Source organism: Rhamphochromis longiceps, linkage group LG23, assembly GCF_057381845.1.
Source record: "Rhamphochromis longiceps isolate RC_006_pf linkage group LG23, R_longiceps_female_GT1.1, whole genome shotgun sequence".
Taxonomy (NCBI): Eukaryota; Metazoa; Chordata; class Actinopteri; order Cichliformes; family Cichlidae; genus Rhamphochromis; species Rhamphochromis longiceps.
The window spans coordinates 5,123,325-5,145,575 of NC_140578.1; the positions used below are offsets into that span (position 1 = coordinate 5,123,325).

The 22,251-nt window shown below is 42.4% G+C and overlaps 1 protein-coding gene across 1 annotated transcript in view; it reads left to right on the forward strand.

Annotated features, from left to right (window-relative positions):
• The first annotated feature begins 10,954 nt into the window (after positions 1-10,954).
• Positions 10,955-22,251, forward strand: part of midn (midnolin) — a 28,455-nt gene continuing 17,158 nt past the window's right edge. The window contains exons 1-4 of the mRNA XM_085399648.1: positions 10,955-11,261; positions 13,514-13,742; positions 15,399-15,486; positions 15,598-15,660. Coding sequence (XP_085255774.1) covers positions 11,186-11,261; positions 13,514-13,742; positions 15,399-15,486; positions 15,598-15,660 — 456 coding nt within the window. The 5' untranslated portion in view covers positions 10,955-11,185. The remainder of the gene's footprint in view (positions 11,262-13,513; positions 13,743-15,398; positions 15,487-15,597; positions 15,661-22,251) is intronic.

Below are 22,251 nucleotides of genomic sequence, written 5' to 3' on the forward strand. Positions count from 1 at the left end.
AAAAACAGAAGTCATAAAAATGTTAATCTGATGTGTAAACTCCACATTTTTCTGCTTCTTTTCTGTTAATTCCAGTTTTTTGTCTAAGCTAAGCTAATTATCATCTGGTGATACCTTTTGGCAGTAATAAAAAATGCTGGCTGTTTTTTTGTTTCTTTGTTTTTACCACTCCCTTTGGCAGAATTGGCGGAGTTCATTTGAACTGGTTGGTTTCCTGGTATGGCGCTGGCTTTTATGCATAGTCCACAAATTTTCAATACAGTTAAGAGGTATGTTTGGAAAATTAAAGGTGAGGTTTTCAAACCTTACAACACTATACCAAGTGTTAAGCATGGTGGTGGTAGCATCATCCCCTGGGGTTGTTTTGCTGCTAGTGGTATTGGTACATTTCACAAAGTGCCAGGAAGCTAATTATTCTAATATCTGGCAAGCAGAGTGCTCAAATATCCCACTAAAATTACCCCAGAAGCTTACTGATGGCTACCAAAAGCATCTGGCTGAGGTTCAATTTGCTAACCAAGTAATATCGGGTGTGTATGTATACTCTGGATCTTGTGTGGATTAGAGAAAATCCAAAATAAATGTAAACTTGTCCAGCCAACACTTTTTAAAGTCATTAAAGATGTGTGGTGTACAATCATTCCACCTAGGAAAAACAACAGCTCAAGTCATTAAAGTTATTAAAAAGGCCCAAATTACTACAACATTTATGCCTATCATAAGCAGATGTAAACTTTTGGTTACAGCTGCATGTACTTGAAATATTTAAGCACTTTCATCAACCTCTAGTTTACTGTTCATTCTGACATCTATGTTTAAATGCAACACCAGCTTGTTAGTTGTGAACACATACACCACTAAAATAAATTATTTTTTATTTTAACATCATATTAAAATATACACTTTACAACAGTCAAAAAACAAACTAGCATTCATTAGAAACTATGAGATAAGCTTATTTACAACAGACTTGTTTTACACTTATTTACTGTGCCTTACTGGAGACTTACAGCTAGAAATGGGAAATTGGTTCCGATATTTATTAATCTATGTGCAAACATGAATTTATAAGGCAAAAACAGAGTTTGTATGACTTCAAAGTAACTATTTGGTATGACCTTTAGTCTTCAATATAACCTGAATTCTTTTAGGCGAGCTTTCTTGTAATTTGTCCAGCAGTCTTCAGGAATAGTTCTTCTGGCTTCTTGAAGAACATTACAAAGCTTGTCTTTGGATAGTGACTGCCTTTTGTTCCACATTACTTCTTGACAGCCACCCTTTCACTTCAGACTTCAGTACACAGTAGATGGATCAACTGAAGGTCCAGATACATCTCTCGGGTCCTGTGTCAGTTGTTTGCTGCATTTTCTTTCCTATTTCTTAAACACACAATCTTCATTATCATCACTTGAGTTATTCTTGAATGATTCATAGTTCATTGTTAAGTGGCTTGAGAAACAACAACAACAAACTAACAATAAAACCCCCAAAACTCTGACTGGAAGAAAAATGTCTAAAAAAGAAAAACATTGAAAGACCTTCTAAATACATACATTACACAAGACAGTCTGGCTATTATTAATAATATATTATAAAGAAATGAGGGATGTGGCAAGACTGTACAATATGGTCAATGATTATGATATTCTTATAATTCAAAGATCAAAATCACTAATAATGTTAGAGTCAGGAAGCTGGAGCAAAGGAAGTTACTAAATGTGTTGTTGCTCTGTCAGTGACAGAGGTTAAACATTTATGAATAGTCATTAAGGTTATTTTCAAAGGGCTACTAATGATACTGATTATCTTTGTCACATCTAGATTTAGACAGTTTCCACTTATTTCTTTCTTTAAATAGCACACAGAGTAACTTGAGTGGAAACAGCTTACAATTTTGTTCATACTACTTGACAAATATTTCACAACCAACAGAACATTCAGAGGCTTGAACTAACTTGCTATCCTGATTATATTAAAAAAAAGAAGAAAAAAAAAAAATCTTCATAGGCATGTACTATGTACCAGTCAAGTCCTGCCTCCACCCCCATTTGTAGTCTGAAATTGCCCTTTAAAATGCCACTGAACTTGGCATATCACAGCCAACCCACTATGAAATGTGTCTGATTATATAATTTTTTCACAAACGCTCGTGGAAGCTCAATAAACACATCTTTAACAAGCAGTAGTCAACACTAGACACGTCAGCTGGTATAGTATAAATAGATACAACTGACTAATTAACTGTGAACTCATATTTGGCTGACTGGCTGTATCAAGTAGTATCAAAGAGAAAGAATAGACATGACTAAACACAGACAAGGATGAGGACTGGTGGAGCAAGTGAGGTGAGGCTAGTTGTCATTAGGTTTATCAGATATGCTGATGAAATAAGTTCAGGACTCTGGTGAGAGACAAGACTGCAATAGCAAACAGCGGGGCTCGTATATGACCTAATGAATTCTGTCTGCTCTGCTTATTCCTAGTCCTAAATGGCTATTTCTGACTGCTGCTGGTTGCTGTCATGGAACCAGCAGCAGTCAGTTAGTGCAATGGGCTGGACTAATGCTACTGCCAAGCATTGTCTAGCTGTGTCTTGACAGTGATTTATGATCCCTTGTTTTAGGCAACCAACAAGCTGTGGCTACTGAGCAGCAAATGTAAGAACATGTTCCACTCTTAAAACTCCCACAAACCCAATATAACAGCATTGCTGATGCATGTGATTTAAAATGATATCAGACTGAGGCAGATAGATTGGTTAATAGTGATCGCTTTGGGAAAATCGCATCTCCTCCCCTGTCAGAGTGAAGTGGAAATCGGTTAGTGTGGGAGCAATGTTCAAGTGAAGCTGGAAACTTTTTATAAGTAGTCAAGAGTTCAATGTGATATCAGTAATGTGGTACTGTGCAACATCTTGAGTCACTCTTTAAAACATCTGCAAATATAAATATAAATACAGTATATGAGGTGAAAGGATGGCTTTTAAAGTCCGACAAGCTTGAAAGTATGATCTTCTTTATTGTTCGGTAGAGCCTGTACTCTCTTAGTCAGCTTTCTTATAATTTATTTAAGTAGTCTTCATGAATAGTTCTCCAGGCTTGTTGAAGGACATTCAAAGCTATTCTTTGGATGTTGGCTGCCTTTTGTACTCTTCTCCTTCGTACCCTGTCAAGATGATTCCACACTGTTTCAGCAATGTTGAGGTCTGGGCTCTGGGGAACCTGATTCATGACTGTTTTTCTATCCAGGTATGCTTTTACTGCATTGGCAAGTGTGTTTGGAATCATTTTTATGCAGAAAAATGAAGTACTTGCCAATCAGACTGTTTTGGAATAAGGTATCAAAATCTGATGGTATTTTTTTGGGTGCATAATTCTAATCTATCTATCTGTCTGTCTGTCTGTCTGTCTGTCTGTCTGTCTGTCTGTCTGTCTGTCTGTCTGTCTGCCTGTCGAATGACTGTTGAATAGAACTGCAGTTTTCACCTGCCTTTCAATTTCCTCTTCCTGTTATTGTACCTTGGATTGAAACTGTCAGTGGCCACAGACTGTCAAAGTTTGAAGAAAAAGAACCTTCCTGGTTCTGTAAATTCAGGATACACTGTATATGATAATGACAGTCTCAGGATAGCCAGTGCGTGGGTTGTGGAGCTGTCATGCCTGAACAAATGCTGCCACGGTCCTGTATAGGGTTAAACTGAAACCTCGCCTTTGATCATTAGTTATATACTGTGGATACAAAGGGTCAGAACAACCTTCCCTGTGTGACTCATTTCAGCTTCCAGCTTTCCACCCATACACAGTAAATATTTAACTACACGTCATTGGTGGCATTCTGCAGTCAGTGTCCAAATGCACCTCTTCTCCGAAATGATGCTGGCATTTCATTGATTTCAACAAAGTATGCTTGAATTTTTTCTGGTGGGAAAGTGGGAGGTCATGGTAGCGTCTATTTGCATGTTCATTTTATGATTTTTCAGTAGAAAGTCTGGATGGAGGTTCCCTTCATTGAGATTGTTTGGAACCTGTTTTAAAATTCTAGCCTTAAGTTTACAGAGACCAATCGGGACAAAGTACAGTGACCTTACTTTTATGGAATTAGTGCTGTTATCGTGAAATACAAAGAGAAAGAGAGCAAGAGAGAGAGCGCGAGACGGCCAAGAGGAGGAAGAAAACGGGGCAAGGTGGGGGGGTGGCAAAGCCTGGAAAACTGGGGCGTAGTTGTGGAAAAAAAGGGGGCGGGGGGGATAAAATTGCAGAAAGGGATGAGAGGGAAGGGGGCGGTAGAGCCAGAGGGAGACGGGAATACATGACGTTGTCAGTGGGGTTGGAGGGCTATTTTGAGAATGTAATACGGAGAAAGCTGCTGCGCACATCTCTGGGCTGACGTCACAGATGAGATCAACTCTCTGTGCAGCCTGCCAGCCCGATCATGTGGCCCTTAATGACCTTCGCTATCAGTGCTTAAATTACTGCGTATCAACTGCAAAGCAAAACCAGCTTCAGGGGGCACTGTAGCTGCTGCGTAGAAAACAACAGGAGAAAGTAAAGAAAACTAAAGTAGAAAGAAGAAAAGACAAGAAAGAAGACAAAAGTCCTTTTTATGATAAAACAAGTCGGGTTGGGGGGCGTGGGGGTAAAAGCAGAAGAAGAGAGAGAAAAACTAATTAGCAAGAGTGTGAGTGGAAGGACCAAGGGTGGAGAACAGAAAGACAACGGGAGAGATATAAAACAATGCAGCGCCAGCCAAGATTGAATTAGCCTGCAGCTTTGGCTACCCCTAAGTCTAGGATGGAGGAGGATTAGTGGGCTGGGATTCTAGAGAGTGTGTGGGAGTGTGTGGAAGTTTTCAACCACGTGGGAGGAGAGCAGGGCGATTTGGCAAGTTCGGAACTTGCTTGCACCAACAAAGGAAATGCCTGCATCTGGTATTCATCACCAGTGTGTACTGTACACACACGCACACACACGCACGCACACACACACACAAACACACACAGCTATTATCTCCTATCTGGGGTTTTTTCTGTGTGAAAGTGCTAGGAGTAGTAGTGCACATCATAACAGGTTGCTCTTAAACTGATTTTGTGTCCCCTCTACACACGCTGACCTCAAAGGGTGAAATTTTTACAACTGATACTACTCAGTGAATGGATAGAGCTCTTGCAAAAGTCATATCTTTGTTTTACCAGAAGTAATACGCAAGAAGTCCGTTCTGCATTGCCAAAACCACCTACCCAACCACCCACAATCCCTGCCCCGAGTCTCTCTCTCCTACACTCACTCTCACTCTTGTTTTTTTCCAGTCGCTCTCCCTCCTTTGTTCTGCTCTGTTCTATTTTCTGCACTCCACGCTAACACATAACCTTTGTCGGACCACCAGTCCCTCTAGCGCTACGCCATAGGCTGTCAAACAGACAAATAAACAAACAGATACAACTAACACCCTCCCAGCCTGGCCGAGTTTCACAACTATAAAGGTTCTTATCGTGCCCGGCTTGTGTCCTGTGGGTGGATTTCATTAGCTTATTTAGCACATTCAGCCCAGTTCCAGCCTGTCCTATTGTGGGCCTTTTTAGTGTGAGCAGACCAGCTCTGTAAAAAGCAGCAATTATCAAGTCTACTTTGCGGGGGTGTTGAAGTTACACCATTTGGATGAGGTTGTGCAGTAAGTGGTTGACAGGCCCAGATCTGGGCTTTGGAAGTACAGTACAGCACCACTAGTGTCCTGTGAGTCGTGCAGCATCTCGACACAGGACAGACTGTGAACAAGACTAATGTTTCACTGCACACAGACAGAATATGGAACGCGGTGTGAAGTGTCCTGTTACAAACTTGATAGGCTAAGCCATAACAGTACATCGTATTTTCTCACAGGATCCATGTGGAGGCTCAGATCGCAGCGATATATGATTCACAATAATATGCTACTACAAGGCAATGGTTTGAATTGTTGCATATTGCGTAATAATTGCAGATACAGAACACAGACAGTGCTCCCATATGAGTATTACCTCTTCCTGTTGAGATTTTCTAACTTTGAGGTTAAAAAGAATTTTATTTTTGAACCAAAGCCACCGAATTAACCGTACAAACAGACTCCACAGGAATGAGGAAGACAATTACACTTAACTATCACTTGTTTATTACATGAAATAGTCTGCCAAATCATGCTGATCAACCCACTGTAGTATCAAAGTGTCCCCGTGACAAGATTTAAGGAAGAGTATTCTGGTTACATTACTTTCTACACAAAATATGCCTCATTCGTTTTATGTTTCACTTGGGAATGCACTGACTCGTTATGGGGTGACCAATGTGCTCTTAATGATATACAGAAGCTAAGCACAAAGAGTTCAGAATGTTACTCATCACATATACATGCACTCCATCCTCTCTGTGATTAATGTGCTGTCTTTAGAGAATGAATACGGTGAGTTTGATTGTGAAATGTTTGGATTTTATCCAGTCAGTCTGCCTCTGGGCACTGTTCAGGCTACAGATGTTGCATTTAGTTGTTACTCACTTTCTCACTTACTCACTCACTCAGCAGTGCTATATATTTGATAATACACACCCAAGTTGATATTGTGGTTCTTTTCATCTGGTTTTTTTTCTTTCTGACTAGTCTGCAAGTCAAACTATCAGCTTCCTGAAAAGTTTCAACAAAAAGTTTTTTGGACAAAAGTCGGGAATGTCGTGACTCTGGAAATGGATGTCTGGTTGTTTTGTCCTTGGCCTGGCTGTTCAGAAGTTACTGTAAGCTGTGACTAAATCTGTCTGAAGTGACACTTTCTTTTCTTGTCCCTTGTCATTGCATGTTTTGCACAATTCTTTCTCTCACTCTCATTTTTTCTCCTCACACTCTCTCTGGCATGTTGTCTGCTTATGTGTGGAAAGCAGCAGAGCTCAAGATGTGTCATCAATCATCTGCGCTGTGAGCCGGGAGAGCGAGCGAGCAACACTTCAAACAGGGCTTCTTCTGCAGGTGTGGGATCAGAGACCCCGTCCACACCAAAACCCATCCCACTCAACTTCTAACCCCTCTGTTTTTTTTAACCCCACACTATATCTGAAGTACTTGTGTAACAAGAATCTCAATGCATTTAACCACTACTTTGAGTGATCTAGCTATTTTTGTAGCGTAATCCCAGAGGTACTAAAAAGTATCTGTAGCAAAGTCCAACTAGAAATGTGTATTTCAGTGTGTTTTCTGCAGATAAACTATCATTTTAATTACTGCAAAAAATTCCACCCCACAAATGTATCTTGACCTGAATCCATTTTTTTTCAATATAATGCATTTAGTTAAAAATAATACTGAAACTTGTGAACCCTAACATGTTATAAATTACCTCTCATATCAAAGTACTTGGCTTCTTTTTTTGTTGGTTTTTTTTATAGGTCTAACACGTCTTTTGACCCACAAAGGTCGTTATTTGTGCGTGCAATGCACTCACTGGGCCAGTGACAGAAACCGCTCAAACTTATGAGCTATGGTTACTAAGGTTACTAAGTTCCTATTGTGGCCCAGAGTATACAAATATTGTATTGATTGTAATTTCCAGTTAAAAGGAAACAATGAAGTGATATTACACTTCACGGCTTTCATGTGGATAAGTTCAGACTAACTTCCAGGCTTCCAGATGACGTGCAGCTGTGTTCTTGCTAATTCCCTCTTTGAGTCGAATATCGTCAACTAGAAGAGCTCAAAAATGCTTGTAAGTGATTATAAGCAGCTATTAAAAACAAATCCAGTTATTACAATTTTCTCCCACAAGAAGTCGTGTACATTTACGTCCTTGCACCCCCTACAAGTCCAGGGTCAGACTTATCCAGTTCAGGGTGAATGTATGAACTGTTAGTATTCGTTTGTACTATAAAACCTTGGTCAGATTCAAATGTTCACTTCTGACTGCACTGCACTGTAAAGAACAACTGCAGCCTACAAGTGAATGGATAAAAGAAAAAAGGAAAACACATTTTCTCGTCTTTACTTTCTACATCAGTTCAGTAAGTGACAAACAATTGTGCTTATGCAATTTTGCTCACTTCTATTCGACAAAAGATGCACCTCATCAAGAATAACATGTAAATACTTTAATTTTAATTTTTTCTCCCTGATCATATGTAATATTTGTGGCACTGGGGATCAAATAATTTGTACTAATCTGTTTTGTAATTTTTGTACTTCCGAGTGGATGAGTTAGGCATACATTTTTAAGCCATAAGTCATAGACACTCCTTATCGGTAACATTCTTCCCAGCACTATTTGAATCAGCACGTTTACATGCATCCTCGCTGAATGTGTCAGCTTCCGGTGCCACTGTTGCGAATGTAGCATGGGGGTGGGTGGCGGGGTGTGTCTTTCTAACTCACAGCCACTTAGGGTGAATCAGGAGGAAATGGTGGCAGGAGGAGAAGAGCAGCAGCAGGCCGAGTCCGTTGGGCATGGTTCATTTTTCTCCTAAGGCAGAGGGCAGCCCACGGGTGACTTTGATGGATAGGAATGCTGCTCACCCACACACACAGACACACACACACACGCCCACACATGTCCCACACGCTGACTCTCTCACACAACAACTTGCGCGTTTTGGCTTGCACATGACCCACACAGACTCATTGACTTCTACACATACAATCGCACACGGTCTGCTCTGTCCCACTAGATCTGATATTGGATGTGAAATATTTACGACCCACCCACACAGCCTTCCACCCTTGTCAATAAACTCTTCCCAGAAGTACGTGTGATGCATTATCACGGAGATGACCACATGTGGGGGTTGCTCCTGTATCCTTCATCACTGGCTTGTCCATGTGCATCGTAATGCAACATGCGGCATATAGTGTAACAGATTTGGCTTTTAGGCTGCACAATGATAAATTCGTGCATTAATGCATTTTTTTCACTTAATCACATTGTGATTTGTCACATTAGCAAAGATAGAATGAGGAAAGATACTACACTAGTTGATGCAGATCAAAATAAATGACATACTCAACGAATGATCTGCTCTAGATACTAAAGAAAAACAAAACATGCCCTTTAATTTTTTTAAGAACAAAAAACACCTCCCATTTTATAAAACAAAGCCAAGATCCAGATTGGAGAGAGAGCTGCACCTTTGTCACCAAACATGTCAGATTGTGAGCTCAACTGCCAGGGCTAATTTGGGCAAAGAGGTCAGAATGTTCTGCATCACCTGAGCTGTGTTGACAGCCAGACCTGCTGACGAGCACAGCCGAGCCATCTCATGCCTGAAAGAAGGACTTAAACTCCCAAGCGGCCACAGTGACAAACATCAGCGCACATTAGCTCCTTCTCACCAAAAGTCATGTACAAACAGATCCATTAATGTGCAGCTGCCATCAAGTCCAGCGTAAAAACAAGCTGAAAAGTGAAGCGTTTGACCCAAACAAAGGGTTGTGTTTCAAGTTAGTGAGGGAGTTTAACCAACTCCTTTCACTTTGCTCTACTGAGTCAGCATCTTCCAAAGAGAAAGAACAAGATGGAGACAGATAAGGAAGAAGAGGGAGCTGTTGGGGCCAAGCAAAGACAGGCCCCTTTGTCTGCTCATGTAGCCTCTCGGAGATAATACCAGTGTTTCTTTTGAACACAACAGCCTTTTCTATCTCTATCACACACACACACACACACACACACACACACACACACACACACACACACACACACACACACACACACACACACACACGATGATGATTCAGGTCTCAGACGTTGTGATAATATGCTGGTGGGGCGCAGCCTCCCCTGCACAGTGGGAGTGTGTCTCTGTAATCAGACAGACAATCTGTGCTGGTCCTGAAGCAGAAAAGAAGGACAGTTCTAGATTGGTGCATTTAGGTATTTTCTGATGGCAGAGTCAGGCTTTTTCTTTTCGCTTCTTTTCCTTTTTCCGTGTCAGTGAAACATTGCAAAACATGTCTTGTCCTTGAGGTGGACCACATTGTGATCATTATCACAGTTCTAACCATAGGGACGTAATCACTGCGCAGACATATTAAAGCAGACTGTCCTAATCTACCAATATCAACATCCACTAGTGGAAAGTAAATTTACACACGTACTTAAAAACTAATTTGTCTACTTCCTTCTTTTTCACTTCAAACAGACTTCAATTCCTTTATCTTAAAAGCCATAGCCAACCTAGACTTTAAATATGTTTTTTAAGTTACCTATGTAAAATTATATCAATAGATTTAGAGTTAGATCCAATAATTACAAGCAACAATAGCCTATAAAACCTAATAAGATACCATTATGAAAGAGGCAGTTATGAATAATGAGTTTCAATAGTTGTTAAAAAGCAACTAGATAAATGGATAGTTACCAATTTGAATACACTTAGTTTATTATTACACTTTAGCCGATTTTACGTCTTAGTGTCTCTGCTCCAAAGAGCAGCAGCCCGTAGAATAAACTTCCTACATTCTTGTATAAAACAGTCATTTTGTACATTGTGCGCTTCAAGAATCCGCATTAGGTTATCAGCAGGGCATTAATTCCTCAAACGGGACCAGTGGTGTTTGTTTATCGGCGTACGTGTGTCGTATCCAGGGAGCGTGTTTACCTGTTGCCCGGTGACATTTTCTCTATGTCGTCAAAGGTTGGCAACACCTCCAATATCGCCAAAGATTTAATTTCATTGACTCTTTTTTTAAGGTGGTAGGTCAGTGGCTGTCCGGGTTTCGTGTCTCTGTCGGTGTATGCTACCTTTAAAAGTCGTTCCTGCTGCTGGGAGCCGCTGTGCTTGACACAGTTGGATAGCTTTATCGGTTAAGAATTGCGTTATAGACGCATTCTTTCCCACAGACGACAGCAAGTTGGACTTGGTGGCAGCAGGGAAACGAGGCCACCTTAAATGACATGCTGACATAAGAAGAACATTACTCTCCACCCATATCCGAGAAGCGTCAGTTAAGAGGAGTCTCACCTTTCCGACTACGCTCTTATCGCCAAGTAAGACACCGGTGATCTGACTATACACGAAAGCATCTCGGGACCTGACTGTTCCCATTATTGGCCAGGACTGACGAGCCCGGGTCTGCAGCGTAACGACGCGCACGGGGCCACCAGAGAATTTACTGAGACGTTATTGTGGATATTCAAGTGTCTGGATTTATCTCAGAGTTTTGTCGCTGTGTGGGTTTACTTTACATGCCAAAACTGGGGCAAGAGACGGGAACGCAGCAGACTTTTCCGCGAAGCTTTACAGTTTTCGCCACAGTTCTTGGTGAGTTCACTTTATTTTTTATTACGACTGATCTGTACGTTATGTTACGGGTGATGTGTTAGTAAAGTTTGACACGCGCTTTATGTGTTGGCGAGAAATTGATTAGAGACGAGTCAATTGCGGATCGATAGAAGCGTGTCAGCTGCTTGTATGAGACAATTGGGCGTAAATTCTGAGGGACAGCCTAATGTCGTGTTTATTGACGATAGCAGAATGTCATTGTTCCTGTAAATTATAATTAGTAGAAGACAGCAAGTCGTTGGTAATTATCTCAGATTAGAAGGAGAACGACAAATCTTATCAAACGTTGCTTTATGGTGACTGTCGTACTCAATACGAGTAAAAGCTGCCATACTTTAATGCATAAGGTTTTAAAAACTGCATGTTCCAAATGTAACCTATTTATACATATATATATATATATATATATGCCAGGGGTAAACTATGAATCGTTTGCATGCTTTCATTGTGAAAACTGATTCCGTTGCCACTGGGTGGCGACCGAGTATTTTTAATGTTTGTTTTTTTTATGGTAAAGTGCCTACTTAGGTTTGAAGAAACTGCAGAGGTAAGCTCGCTGTGTAGGCTTTTTGGTCATTTAAATATTCTTAGTCAGTCTCTCTTTGTGAGTTGCTCTGGTTACTTCTCTCAGGGATATTGCTCTCAGGGCGCTTATTGGTCACCTCAGACTTGAGAACTCGTGCAGCAGCAGTCCGAAGTCTGTGTTACATGCATATACTGCAGCTTACCTGACGAGAATAACCTACTCGTGTCCAGCGTGGATTAGCGTAAGATTCGCGATCACTTGAAGGGTTCCTGCTTGCTTCTGAGGTCAAGGGGGAAAGAGGGTGGCGTCAGCACTATTAATGTCGTTACAGTACATCTGATAACTTGGAGCAGAGGGATCTGGTCTTTATGCCAAGGGTTTAAAAATAGCCACGTCCAAGTTGGTGTTGTTGGTTAAGTAACCCGGGAAATATAAGGGAAATAAAGCGAGTCCTGATCAAAAATCTACTCTCACGGTGTCGAAAGTTGATGATGAGCTACATATGCTTAAATTAAGCAATCAGTTATATATTCACACTGTGTGCTGCTGTCAAACATCTCTTCAAAAAAGGCGTTTTTGGGATTAATGATGATCGCTATTTTCAGCCTGTTGCACAGTTCCCACACGATGAGACCCTTTAAACAGGCGGTACTTCCAGAGATGATGCACTCATCATCATATTTGTCTCTAAATATTATCTATAATTGGTGTATCTCGTGAAACGAGAATTCAGGAATGATTCAGCCGTGATTAACTTAAAAAACAAGTCATTTTTACGGGGACTGTCTTTAAAGCTTCCAGTAAGCTGTAGAGGCACACGGCCCTCGGTGTAGCCCTTTATTTGAGTATACTGTGATACTGTTGCATATTTTGCACTGTGCTGTAATTTATTATGAATGGCCTAAACTCGCTTGGCCTCCACGTGGGTGTCGAGCTCATCTTCCTATTGGCTGAGGTCATCGGCGTCCTGAAGGAGCTCTCCTGTGATTGGTCGGACGGCCTCGGGGGCTGTGGGCGTACTTTATCGATGGTGGAAGTGGGATACTTTGTGACAATGTTCATTGTCGATATTTCAGTGGGGCTGCCGTGGGTATGAGTGCGCAGCGGAGAGCCTTTTACTACAGCCGCAAGAGGCTTTGCAGCTCCGGATCGCGTGTCCCATCATCCAAAGCCCGAAAAAGCTCATAAAACATCCGAGAGGAATTTGTTGTTATACATTTTTTTTCTTTCTCAGACATTTTTTTGTTTGTTTGGTTGTTTTTTTTTTTTTTAAAGGTAACTGCCTGCGTAAATGAGCGTCCGTGCCATTTTTTGCTGACAACATACTTGCGTTTCTGTGTGGCATTTGCCCGTCTATGTAGCATTTCGAAAGACTTGCTTGCACGCTGGAAAGCGCAACAAAGACAAAGATCACACAAAGGGAAACGCGACGCTTGTGTAGTTAAATTTCCTCGGGGGATATTCTCATGATATTGACCGGAGAGACGACGGACTGGGTTTTATTCTGACTCTCGGAGAGCGAGAGAAAAAAAGGGGGCACCAAGAGGAAGGAAAAAAAAGAGAGAGAGAGAGCTCTGAATGCTGCCTTTGATTTGCAAGGAGATCAAGGGACTTTAGTGGAAGCGACGGATCTGCTTCACTATTCTTTTCACCCTTTTCACTCCCCGGCTCTGCTCGTCTTGTCTCCCCCCTTCTCTGAGCACAGGTTATCGGATGGACCAGCATCCCAGCGCCCGAAGCTGCACCAGTCGCGGGGCTTCGTCCTGCGAGGCCGTCCCGACGGAACCCTCCATGAATCTGTACATCCACTCCACCACCGGCACACGCTTCGAGCTCTCCTTGCCACTGGAGGAGACCGTGGAGGGACTGAAGAGGAGACTGTCGCAAAGACTCAAAGTCCCAAAAGAGAGACTCGCTCTGCTACACAAAGAAACGTGAGTAAACACGAAAGAAATGCATTGCAGTTGAACGTGTTTAGTAAACGTGGTGTTTTCGGATAGGGACAATAATTACGCATACTTATTTCTTAAAGAGCCAACCGGTACTTGAGACGCTGACATCATAAGCCGTAATGTCTAGGATAGTCCGCAGTTCAAAATGTGCACAAACCGACTTTAGGTGCACCCACCCTCCTGGGTTGAGGTAATATTTTCCAAACTGCACTTTAACTGGTTAAGCTCACGGGAGGCAAAGGTATGCCCGCTTTGGTGATCAATACGTTCAAGGAAACTATTGACCATGGGGGTGGACAATATTGGAATTATGGGCTGGGACTCACCAGTCACTGGAACAGTATTGACATGCAATCTGCAGACTTGCATTGATTCGTCCCCTCTTCTTATAAAAACTGAAGCATGACTGAATTGCTAATGCTGTGTGAGTCAAACATGTTACACATTAATGAATAAAGTCACACAGAAGTGCTAACCTTGACTGTATTTATACTGCTACTGCACAGGTGTGCATTATTCATGCGTGACTTGGTACTGAACCGAAGGTGGATATGTCTTGTGGTTGGATGTGAATGTGAGCGTGCAGTTGCATGACAATAGCCAGCAGATTCAGGAGAATAACAGCAGTTTGTTTGTGTGAGGTATCAGACGGCCAGTTTCGCGAGGGCTTGAAAAACGCTGCTGTTTAAGCAGAGCTGCATGTGTGAGAGAATAGATAAACTCTTTATTATTCAAAACGAACCAGAACCTGAAGCATTATGAAGCTATGAAATGAATCAGGCACAGGTTAAACGAGCTCACAATAGTGCAGGTGGTGCTATGCAAAAAAGAAAGGGGGGGCTTTAGTACATGCGAACAGTCAGCATTGTTTTCAGCCCCCATCTCCTCCCACCCGTTGTAATCACCCAATAAATCACATCATCCTTTAAAACCTGAAAACCCCATTTTTAATCCCCTCCTGCGCCTTAAACTGTAGACCTACAGCAAGTCGGGGCTGACTGCCTTTGTTCAGCTGCGTGGCATAAGATTTGGGTCATGCCTACAGACCAGACTGCCCTAAACATCCTTCACTAACATAAAGCAGGCAAACGGGCAGAAACGGGTGTGAATGCTTGCATAGCATTTGGCTCTGAGATGCAAGCATTCCTCTTCTGTACCGGACATCAAGCAGTAAAGCCCTGGAAATGTGATGTGTTCTGTATCACATGATTTAACTTTCATAATCACTGACAGAGCCGTAACAGTTTGGCTAAGAACGGCGTCCATGCAATTCTAGTACTTGCCATTCTTTTCATTTATAAATTTAATATGCTGTGGTTTTGGTTTCAGCATGAAGTTTTTCTTCCTCATTTGTGCAACTGATATTGTCAAGGAAAAAAAAAATTCTTACCTCCACTTAGGCAAGTGCCAGTGGTGCCAAATATCCACTGCAAGCACTTGTCAAGCTCCACTATACTCGAAATTGAAATATGACAGTGCAATCAATACTTCTCTTTCATGGAGCTTTACACCCACAGCTCTTTTCCAAAATAGTTTTGAAGTCCGTCTGCACCCCCTGGCTGAAGGGTGTTTGTATGTCTGAAGAGAGAATATATTGTCAGCACAGTCTAATTATCTTGTTCTCCCCAATCCCTGCAGGCGACTAAGTTCAGGCAAACTCCAGGATCTAGGCATCTCGGATGGGAGCAAGTTAACACTTGTGCCAACAGTTGAAGCAGGATTAATGGTATGGATTCAGCTTGCTGTGAATTTATTTTAGTTTGGAGTTCAAATCTAAAGAATGAACTTAAAAAAAAATTACACATATTACATTTTTTATTTTATTTCTGTCATGCAGTCTCAAGCATCAAGACCAGAACAGTCAGTAATGCAAGCTTTGGAGAGCCTAACAGAAACTCAGGTAAGGATCTATGTGTGCCTGTGCATGTGTGTGTCCGATGAGCCTAAATCAAGGCTGATAAAGCAAAGTTGGAATCCTGCAACTTAAACTGAGCTCCAAATTTTTTGTGTGCATATTTGCATTACGGCTAAAGAAGGTGGAAGCTTCAGTTAAGCACAGAGCAACACCCAGATATGGCAGAGATGAGCCGGCTGCGCAAGCCTCTTTGCTTGTCTAATCTCAGCCTCTTAAACAAGCCAAGCCAAGCTAGACAACCAGTGTGAGCTGCTAGAACATAATAAGCAACAACACCCTCCTGTATTCTAGTAACGTGTGTGTGTGTGTGTGTGTGTGTGTGTGTGTGTGTGTGTGTGTGTGTGTGTGTGTGTGTGTGTGTGTGTGTGTGTGTGTGTGTGTGTGTGTGTGTGTGTGTGTGTGTGTGTGTGTGTGTGTGTGTGTGTGTGTGTGTGTGTGTGTGTGTGTGTGTGTGTGTGCAAGCATGCACAGCCCTGTAGGAAGCTAGTGCGAACACCACTCAAGAAGAACTTATGTGCTGTTGAGAGGGCCAGCACTTACTTCCATCTTTCTGTTTACGCCTTTATCTATAATCTCTCTCCGCTCCTTCTGTATTTCACGGTCTTGACTGACAGGCACATATACACGAGCGCACACACGCAAAGGCGAGTTTCCAGGAAGTGTGCTGTGGCTGCATGGAGACTGATTGTAGTCTCACTCACTCATAAACAGAGTGCTGGATCATCAGATGACAGTCTTCTCACTCAGTATTAGCACAGGGTTCCTGGAAGCCTAGTGTACATGCACAGGCCAAGCGAGGCCTACACCCTGTGCTTGCAGTGAAACAGTTCTGTGGGCCTGCTTAAGTACAGTATGTATTTGAGTCAGAGCGGCATGACTCACCAAAATGATCAATAGTGAGTGTGAAGTTTAAAAAAGACTCCGTGCCGGCCACAGAGAGAAACCGAGCGAGAAGAGAGGCGATAAGGCTGAGCGCTCGCAGACAACAGTGTGACGTATGACACACTTTGCAGCTGACTGACTGACTCAGATCCACTTCCTTTTGTACAGTTGGGCAACACTGAGATGTACGTAAGTGTATCACTGATGCACTACTGTCTGATGTCAGAACGGTACAAGACGGTGAAACAATAACACTGATGTAAGGAGTTAACTGAACTCTTAACAGCGGTTACATCCTGAAGAATTTGCCCGACGCTGTTTAGTGGAATAATTATCCGATGATGTGGGCTGCTCAGTGATAGCAGAGTGTGGTTCAGTATGGCTTCTTGCCCTGCTGATAATTTTATGGTGGAAATCCTAGCCTTGGTGTGTGTGCGTGTGTGACAGAGAGAACTCAGCATGCATCTCGTAGCACTGACAGCAGATGACTGCATGTGTGTAGGTGTGTGTAAGTGGATGTGTGCGTGTCTGTTACTGGATGTGTGTGTGTATGTCACACTGTAAGTAGGCTGGAAGCAAGCTTTGCCCATCATGTGGTACGCCTTTGCTGGGTAGCCAAGAGTGACTGTCATTTTCACTAGAGGCAGATGATAATTCAACCGCCGACCCAGAGGAACCGATCTCTCACTCTGCCTGTCCTCCTGTGTATCTCCCTGTCCACGTAACCTTATTATACTTAGATTCGTTATGAGTCAAGTGCTTGCGTTTTTCTCACGAAATGCTTACCACACGTTACCACATACACCACTTTTGCATACATGTTTATTTCACTGTAAATGGTAATCTGACGCCGGGGTACGGAACGAATAATGGGTAACAGGAGATTGATGTCACAGTAAAACACAAAAAAGGCGTAAAGCTGCTTTAGTGTGTTTATATCCACAGAAATTGATTCTTCTTTATAATTCATGAAACGAAATGGAATGATATAGATTGCGGAGAGATTACAGATCTTTGTAAGATTAGAAAAATAGGAACACAAAAGCTTTGCCTCATTTCCTATCTCCTCTCGAACTCTGGGGCTATCAAAAATCAATCAATGCACTTAGCCCTTAAAAGTGTCTGACAGGATAACTGATATGCCCATGCAACCAAAAATAGCCTGAGGGAGGTATGGGTTAGTTCTTAGAAAAAGGCATACAAGAGTTGGTTGTTAACCCCTGGACCCCTAATAAGCCATCACCCCTTCAAATATTTTGGTCATGCAAGGTCTTATTTCCAGATTGGATTCCGAGCTGCACTGAGCAGATCACCGTATGTCTTCTCCTTTATCGGGATTATGAAGAAGTCTTCAGCTACCAGGTTGTTAGTCAACAAATCATGCAGCGCATGCCAGCTTCCAAGGGCTGTTTCAGTCTCTTGTGGCATGAGTTTGGGGTGGGGGGCATTTAATGGAAGTTCTTACCCAGCAATGATTAAAATGCTATTTTTTTCCAATCTCCTATGTTTCACCTCCCTCTCTTGTTTCTGCTTAGCAGCTCTCCTAGGGATCTATAATTTAAATGTGCTGTGGTTTGCAAGTCCGGCGAGCTGCCTCACTTTGACCGTGATGGCTGACTTCTTTAGCAAGGACAATCATAGCTGCCTTAATTCCTCCTCTGGCATCCTCCTAGACTTTTTTTTGCATGACATCTAAGCTGATTTAAGCCACTGCTTCCTGACAGCCCATCAAAATACAGTTGCCTGCACTACTCACTACTCTTTTCTTATTCTGTCTGCTAAATAGCGGCTGTGTGTACAGCTTATATTTGCAGTCATACATGGGAACACACACATACACACACCAAATTGAAAGGATATATTTAAGAGGATTTATGGTCATGATGAGAGAATGAGAAACTGTCTGAGCCTAGTTGTAAAATAAATGTATATTTCTATGACAAGTAGTGAAAGCAATATTTACCATTTCTAGTCACATTTAGGCAGTAACATCAGCTCTTGATCTATTTTAGAATTTGATTATGTGGCCATTTAACACACAGGGACTATTTGCTCATTGATGCACATTGACGGTAGAATAAAGCCAACCAGACGTCACCCTTACCATCCCTACCCCCACCCCCAATGCCCTTCCCCCCCCTATGCAGCCACCTCTTTGTTCCCATCCTAAAGCATGAACACCACACCGGCTCAGCTGACAAACATAAGACAATGATTAGTCACCTTTCCACTTCAAAAAGTCATGTTAGGCACAAGGTAGGACAATCGTTTACTCAAACCTTCTCCCTAATCAGTCCTTCCAGTGCCGTTTGGGCTCCATCGGACTCTTGGAAGTGACATAATAATTTTGTGTAAGCTTCAGAATGTCAATTCTGAGTGTTCCAAAACAATATAAGTTATGTAACTATGGATCGGTGACACCAAAACGGTGACCTCATTGGAGCAAGCCAAGGTAGTTGTTGCTGTTTGTTCTGTAAGGTGAATTTTTAGATTGCTGATGGTGATGTTTGAGAGATCAGCTTTTAAGTGGCTTGTTTTTGAATTTAGCCAAGTTTGCATTAAGCTCAGAAAATTTTCAGGACTGTGCCCACCTACTTTTCAACCCCTCTCAAAAATTGAAAGCTCTAAAGGAGCAGTTCCTGTGGGACAGACACATCCTAGGATGACTAGTTCCTTTAGTGGTAGTACTGAGGTGGGGGGATAAAGAAGGGCCTAATAGGCTTCAAACTCCAAAATCCTGTTAAGTGCAGCTACAGTGGTGCATACTGGTTTTTAAAATCGATGCGCAACCCAGCTGGAGCGAGGCTCAGCAGGCTTCAGATTGACAAATTTTGCCTTGAACACTAACACAGACTGCTTCAGGAGGAGGCTGTGTTGCCATTCCACGTGTCCCAGGAGAATACGCTGTTACATATCTGCTCTACTTTTCTCGCTCCCAGCGACAAGCACCTCCTGTCCTCATGCACTACCTCCTCCCCCTCACTTATTCCTCCTCTTCCTCTGGCCGGGATACGGCACGGTTTTGTCTTTGTGTCTACAAGCAGACAGACGCAAACTTAACAGGCTCTAACAATCTGTGGGGAGTCACCTCAGGGTCACCCTTTCCTTATTTCCTCTGCTATCCCTCCCTCAGGGGTTGCCACAGTGGGCCTGACAGGTGGAGGAGAAAAGAAAGGGGGAGCTTTGCACAAGTCAGTCAGTAATGTGTATTTGTGTTTGTGTAGTTAAGTGCTATTGGTTGGGGACAGTGGGCAGGAAGGCTAACATGGTTGAGAGATTACAGGGAAGATGAGATGATAGAAGAAAAATGGAGATAAGAGGAGAGGTGCTACTAGAAAAGGAGGATTTAAGAAGTAGTGCTTTTTTTTTTTTTTTTTTTTTTTTTTTTAAAAAGACAAATAAACTTTGGACCTGTGTGTGTCTATGTACACAATTGTTTGTAAAACAGCTCAATGCAAATGGTCAATATGTTTCTCTTTGCAGTCCTGCGCCCTGCACATCACCTTATATTGATGTCAGTTAATCAGTAGGATTGATAATACTGGAAATCATTGGAGAGTAACTGTATTGAGGATTTGGGAGCGCAAGGAATTGAAGAATGACCAAGTCTGCCTGTTGGTCAATATGAAGGGTTTCCTCCCCTTTTACATCCCCCAGCGCTCTCTGTCCTTCTCACTACTATTGAGATTAAGGCTTTTTATATGCATGCAGCTTAAGAGACAGAATCTTTGCTCTTTAGAATGGAAATTTCCTTTATTGTAACCTAAAATGAAAGCTACAGAAATTAATTTTGTTGCTGAATGTGTAAATCAAATCGTGCATGGAATAAAAAAACAATGCTGATCTAAAGGCCTTTTCAGTCCCTGCTCATGTAAATCCTGGCCTTGAAAATTGCATTAATAGGCTGATCATGCAGTATTTTTGCACCTGTGTAATCCCCTTTGTGATGCTTAAAATGCATAGTGGGAGGGGAAGTGCTGGGATGGGTGGAGGGAATCAAGGTGTGTTGTGGGGCAGTCAAAAGGGAGCTGGATTTGCAGGGAATTTCATTGTCCTATTATGTATATTCATCTCGATGCATGTGTTTCTGTGGGTGTGCGCATGTGCCAACATCCATTTTTAATGTTTCTCTTTGTATGTTTCCTCACTGAGCGACCAGGGGAGACTTACTTCTCCATTTTGGAGTCGTGACCGTCATTGTTTTCCATTCCCTGGCGATACAGTGCTTTTGCGATTCAAGTAGCAGGCATCGTGACTAGTGGGGCTACTGTGTGGGAGGATGGAGGCCATGTATATCACATTCGATAGCCACTACCAAGACTAATGAAGCCAGTGCTACTAGGGATATGGTGCTGCTGGCAGAGGTGCAGGGTTCAAAAGAGCCAGGTCATTTCAGTCTTTCCTACAAAAACGTAATGAGGAAATGAGAAACGTCTTTAAAAAAAAAAAAGGCATCATTTTTGCACGATCACCGTTGCAATTACTTACCGTCTTTCTGTTAACGTTCCTCCATCTGTCACAGAATTTCTATACCTATCTCTCAATTTCCCCACACCCACTTCATTTATCTCAGAAACATGTGATGCTGTTTCTTCTTTCATTTGCCGCTGCTTCGTATGATGTTGTTTTTCCCAACTATCCACAAATTTGTCTCACCGGGTACAGAAAATGCTGTGAAGTCATTCTCTGCCAGAACAGGATCCTGATTAAATTGTATTAATCAGCTGGTGTAAATGGCTTTCAAGAGAGTGAGAGGAAAGTGAACAGCGGGGGAAACGAGTAAGTGAAGATTGCTTTGGTGTTGCTTGCCTGATTTAAACCGGATCTTGATAGCTGGGGACTAAGAGGTGAATATGCTCAATTTTTCTGGCTAGTTGTAAGGAGTGGCTTTTGCAGGAACCCGATCGTCTTGACTTTGCCATTTTGATCTCTCCTTTCATGGAGCCGATCATATTCTATGATGGCCAGCTGTTCCTTTTTTACTCCACTTACCCCCCTCTGTTTCTTATCAGGTACTGTTACAGATGCCTATCTTTCTAATGGTGCCTTTGAAGATTCAACCCCCTCATTGATTTTTTTTCTTTCTCCTTCTCTCTTTTGAGAGCCTTTCATTGCATCTTTAGCTGGTGCGTGTCTACCCAAAGACTATCAATAGCGTCCTGGTGCGATCAAAACATTTAGGTCGATAGGAGGGTTAATAAGCAGTTTTTGAACCATACCTTTCCACCTCGCTGTCCGGCAGGTGAGCAGCTGCACTGGAACCAGAATATGGCTGGAGGAGTGACTTCCTCCTCTCGCAGCTTCTCCTTCTCCTCCCCCGCCCGTCCCGCCTTCCAATCCTCTATCCTCTATCCTCTTTTCCCCAGCACAAAGCTGCTCAGTTGTTCATGAATGTCAGCTCAGTGCTGGCAGCACTCTCTATCTTTCCCTCCCTCTCCCTCTTCACCCGTCCTTAGACTCTCAGCCTCTCTCTTCCTCCCTCACTCCTTATCTCCCTTCCTTAGTTCGCTTAGTGTGCAAAGGAAGAACGACTGCAAATGAGTTCCTTGAACCACAGGGACCCCAATAAATAAAACTGTCAGCCAGAGATGTCGAAAGGGAAAAAAAAAAAAAAAAAAGAAGGAAGGAGCCAGAGGCGCACTCTCACTGAATATTTCATCACCCACCACCACCACCACTACTACTCTGACACCT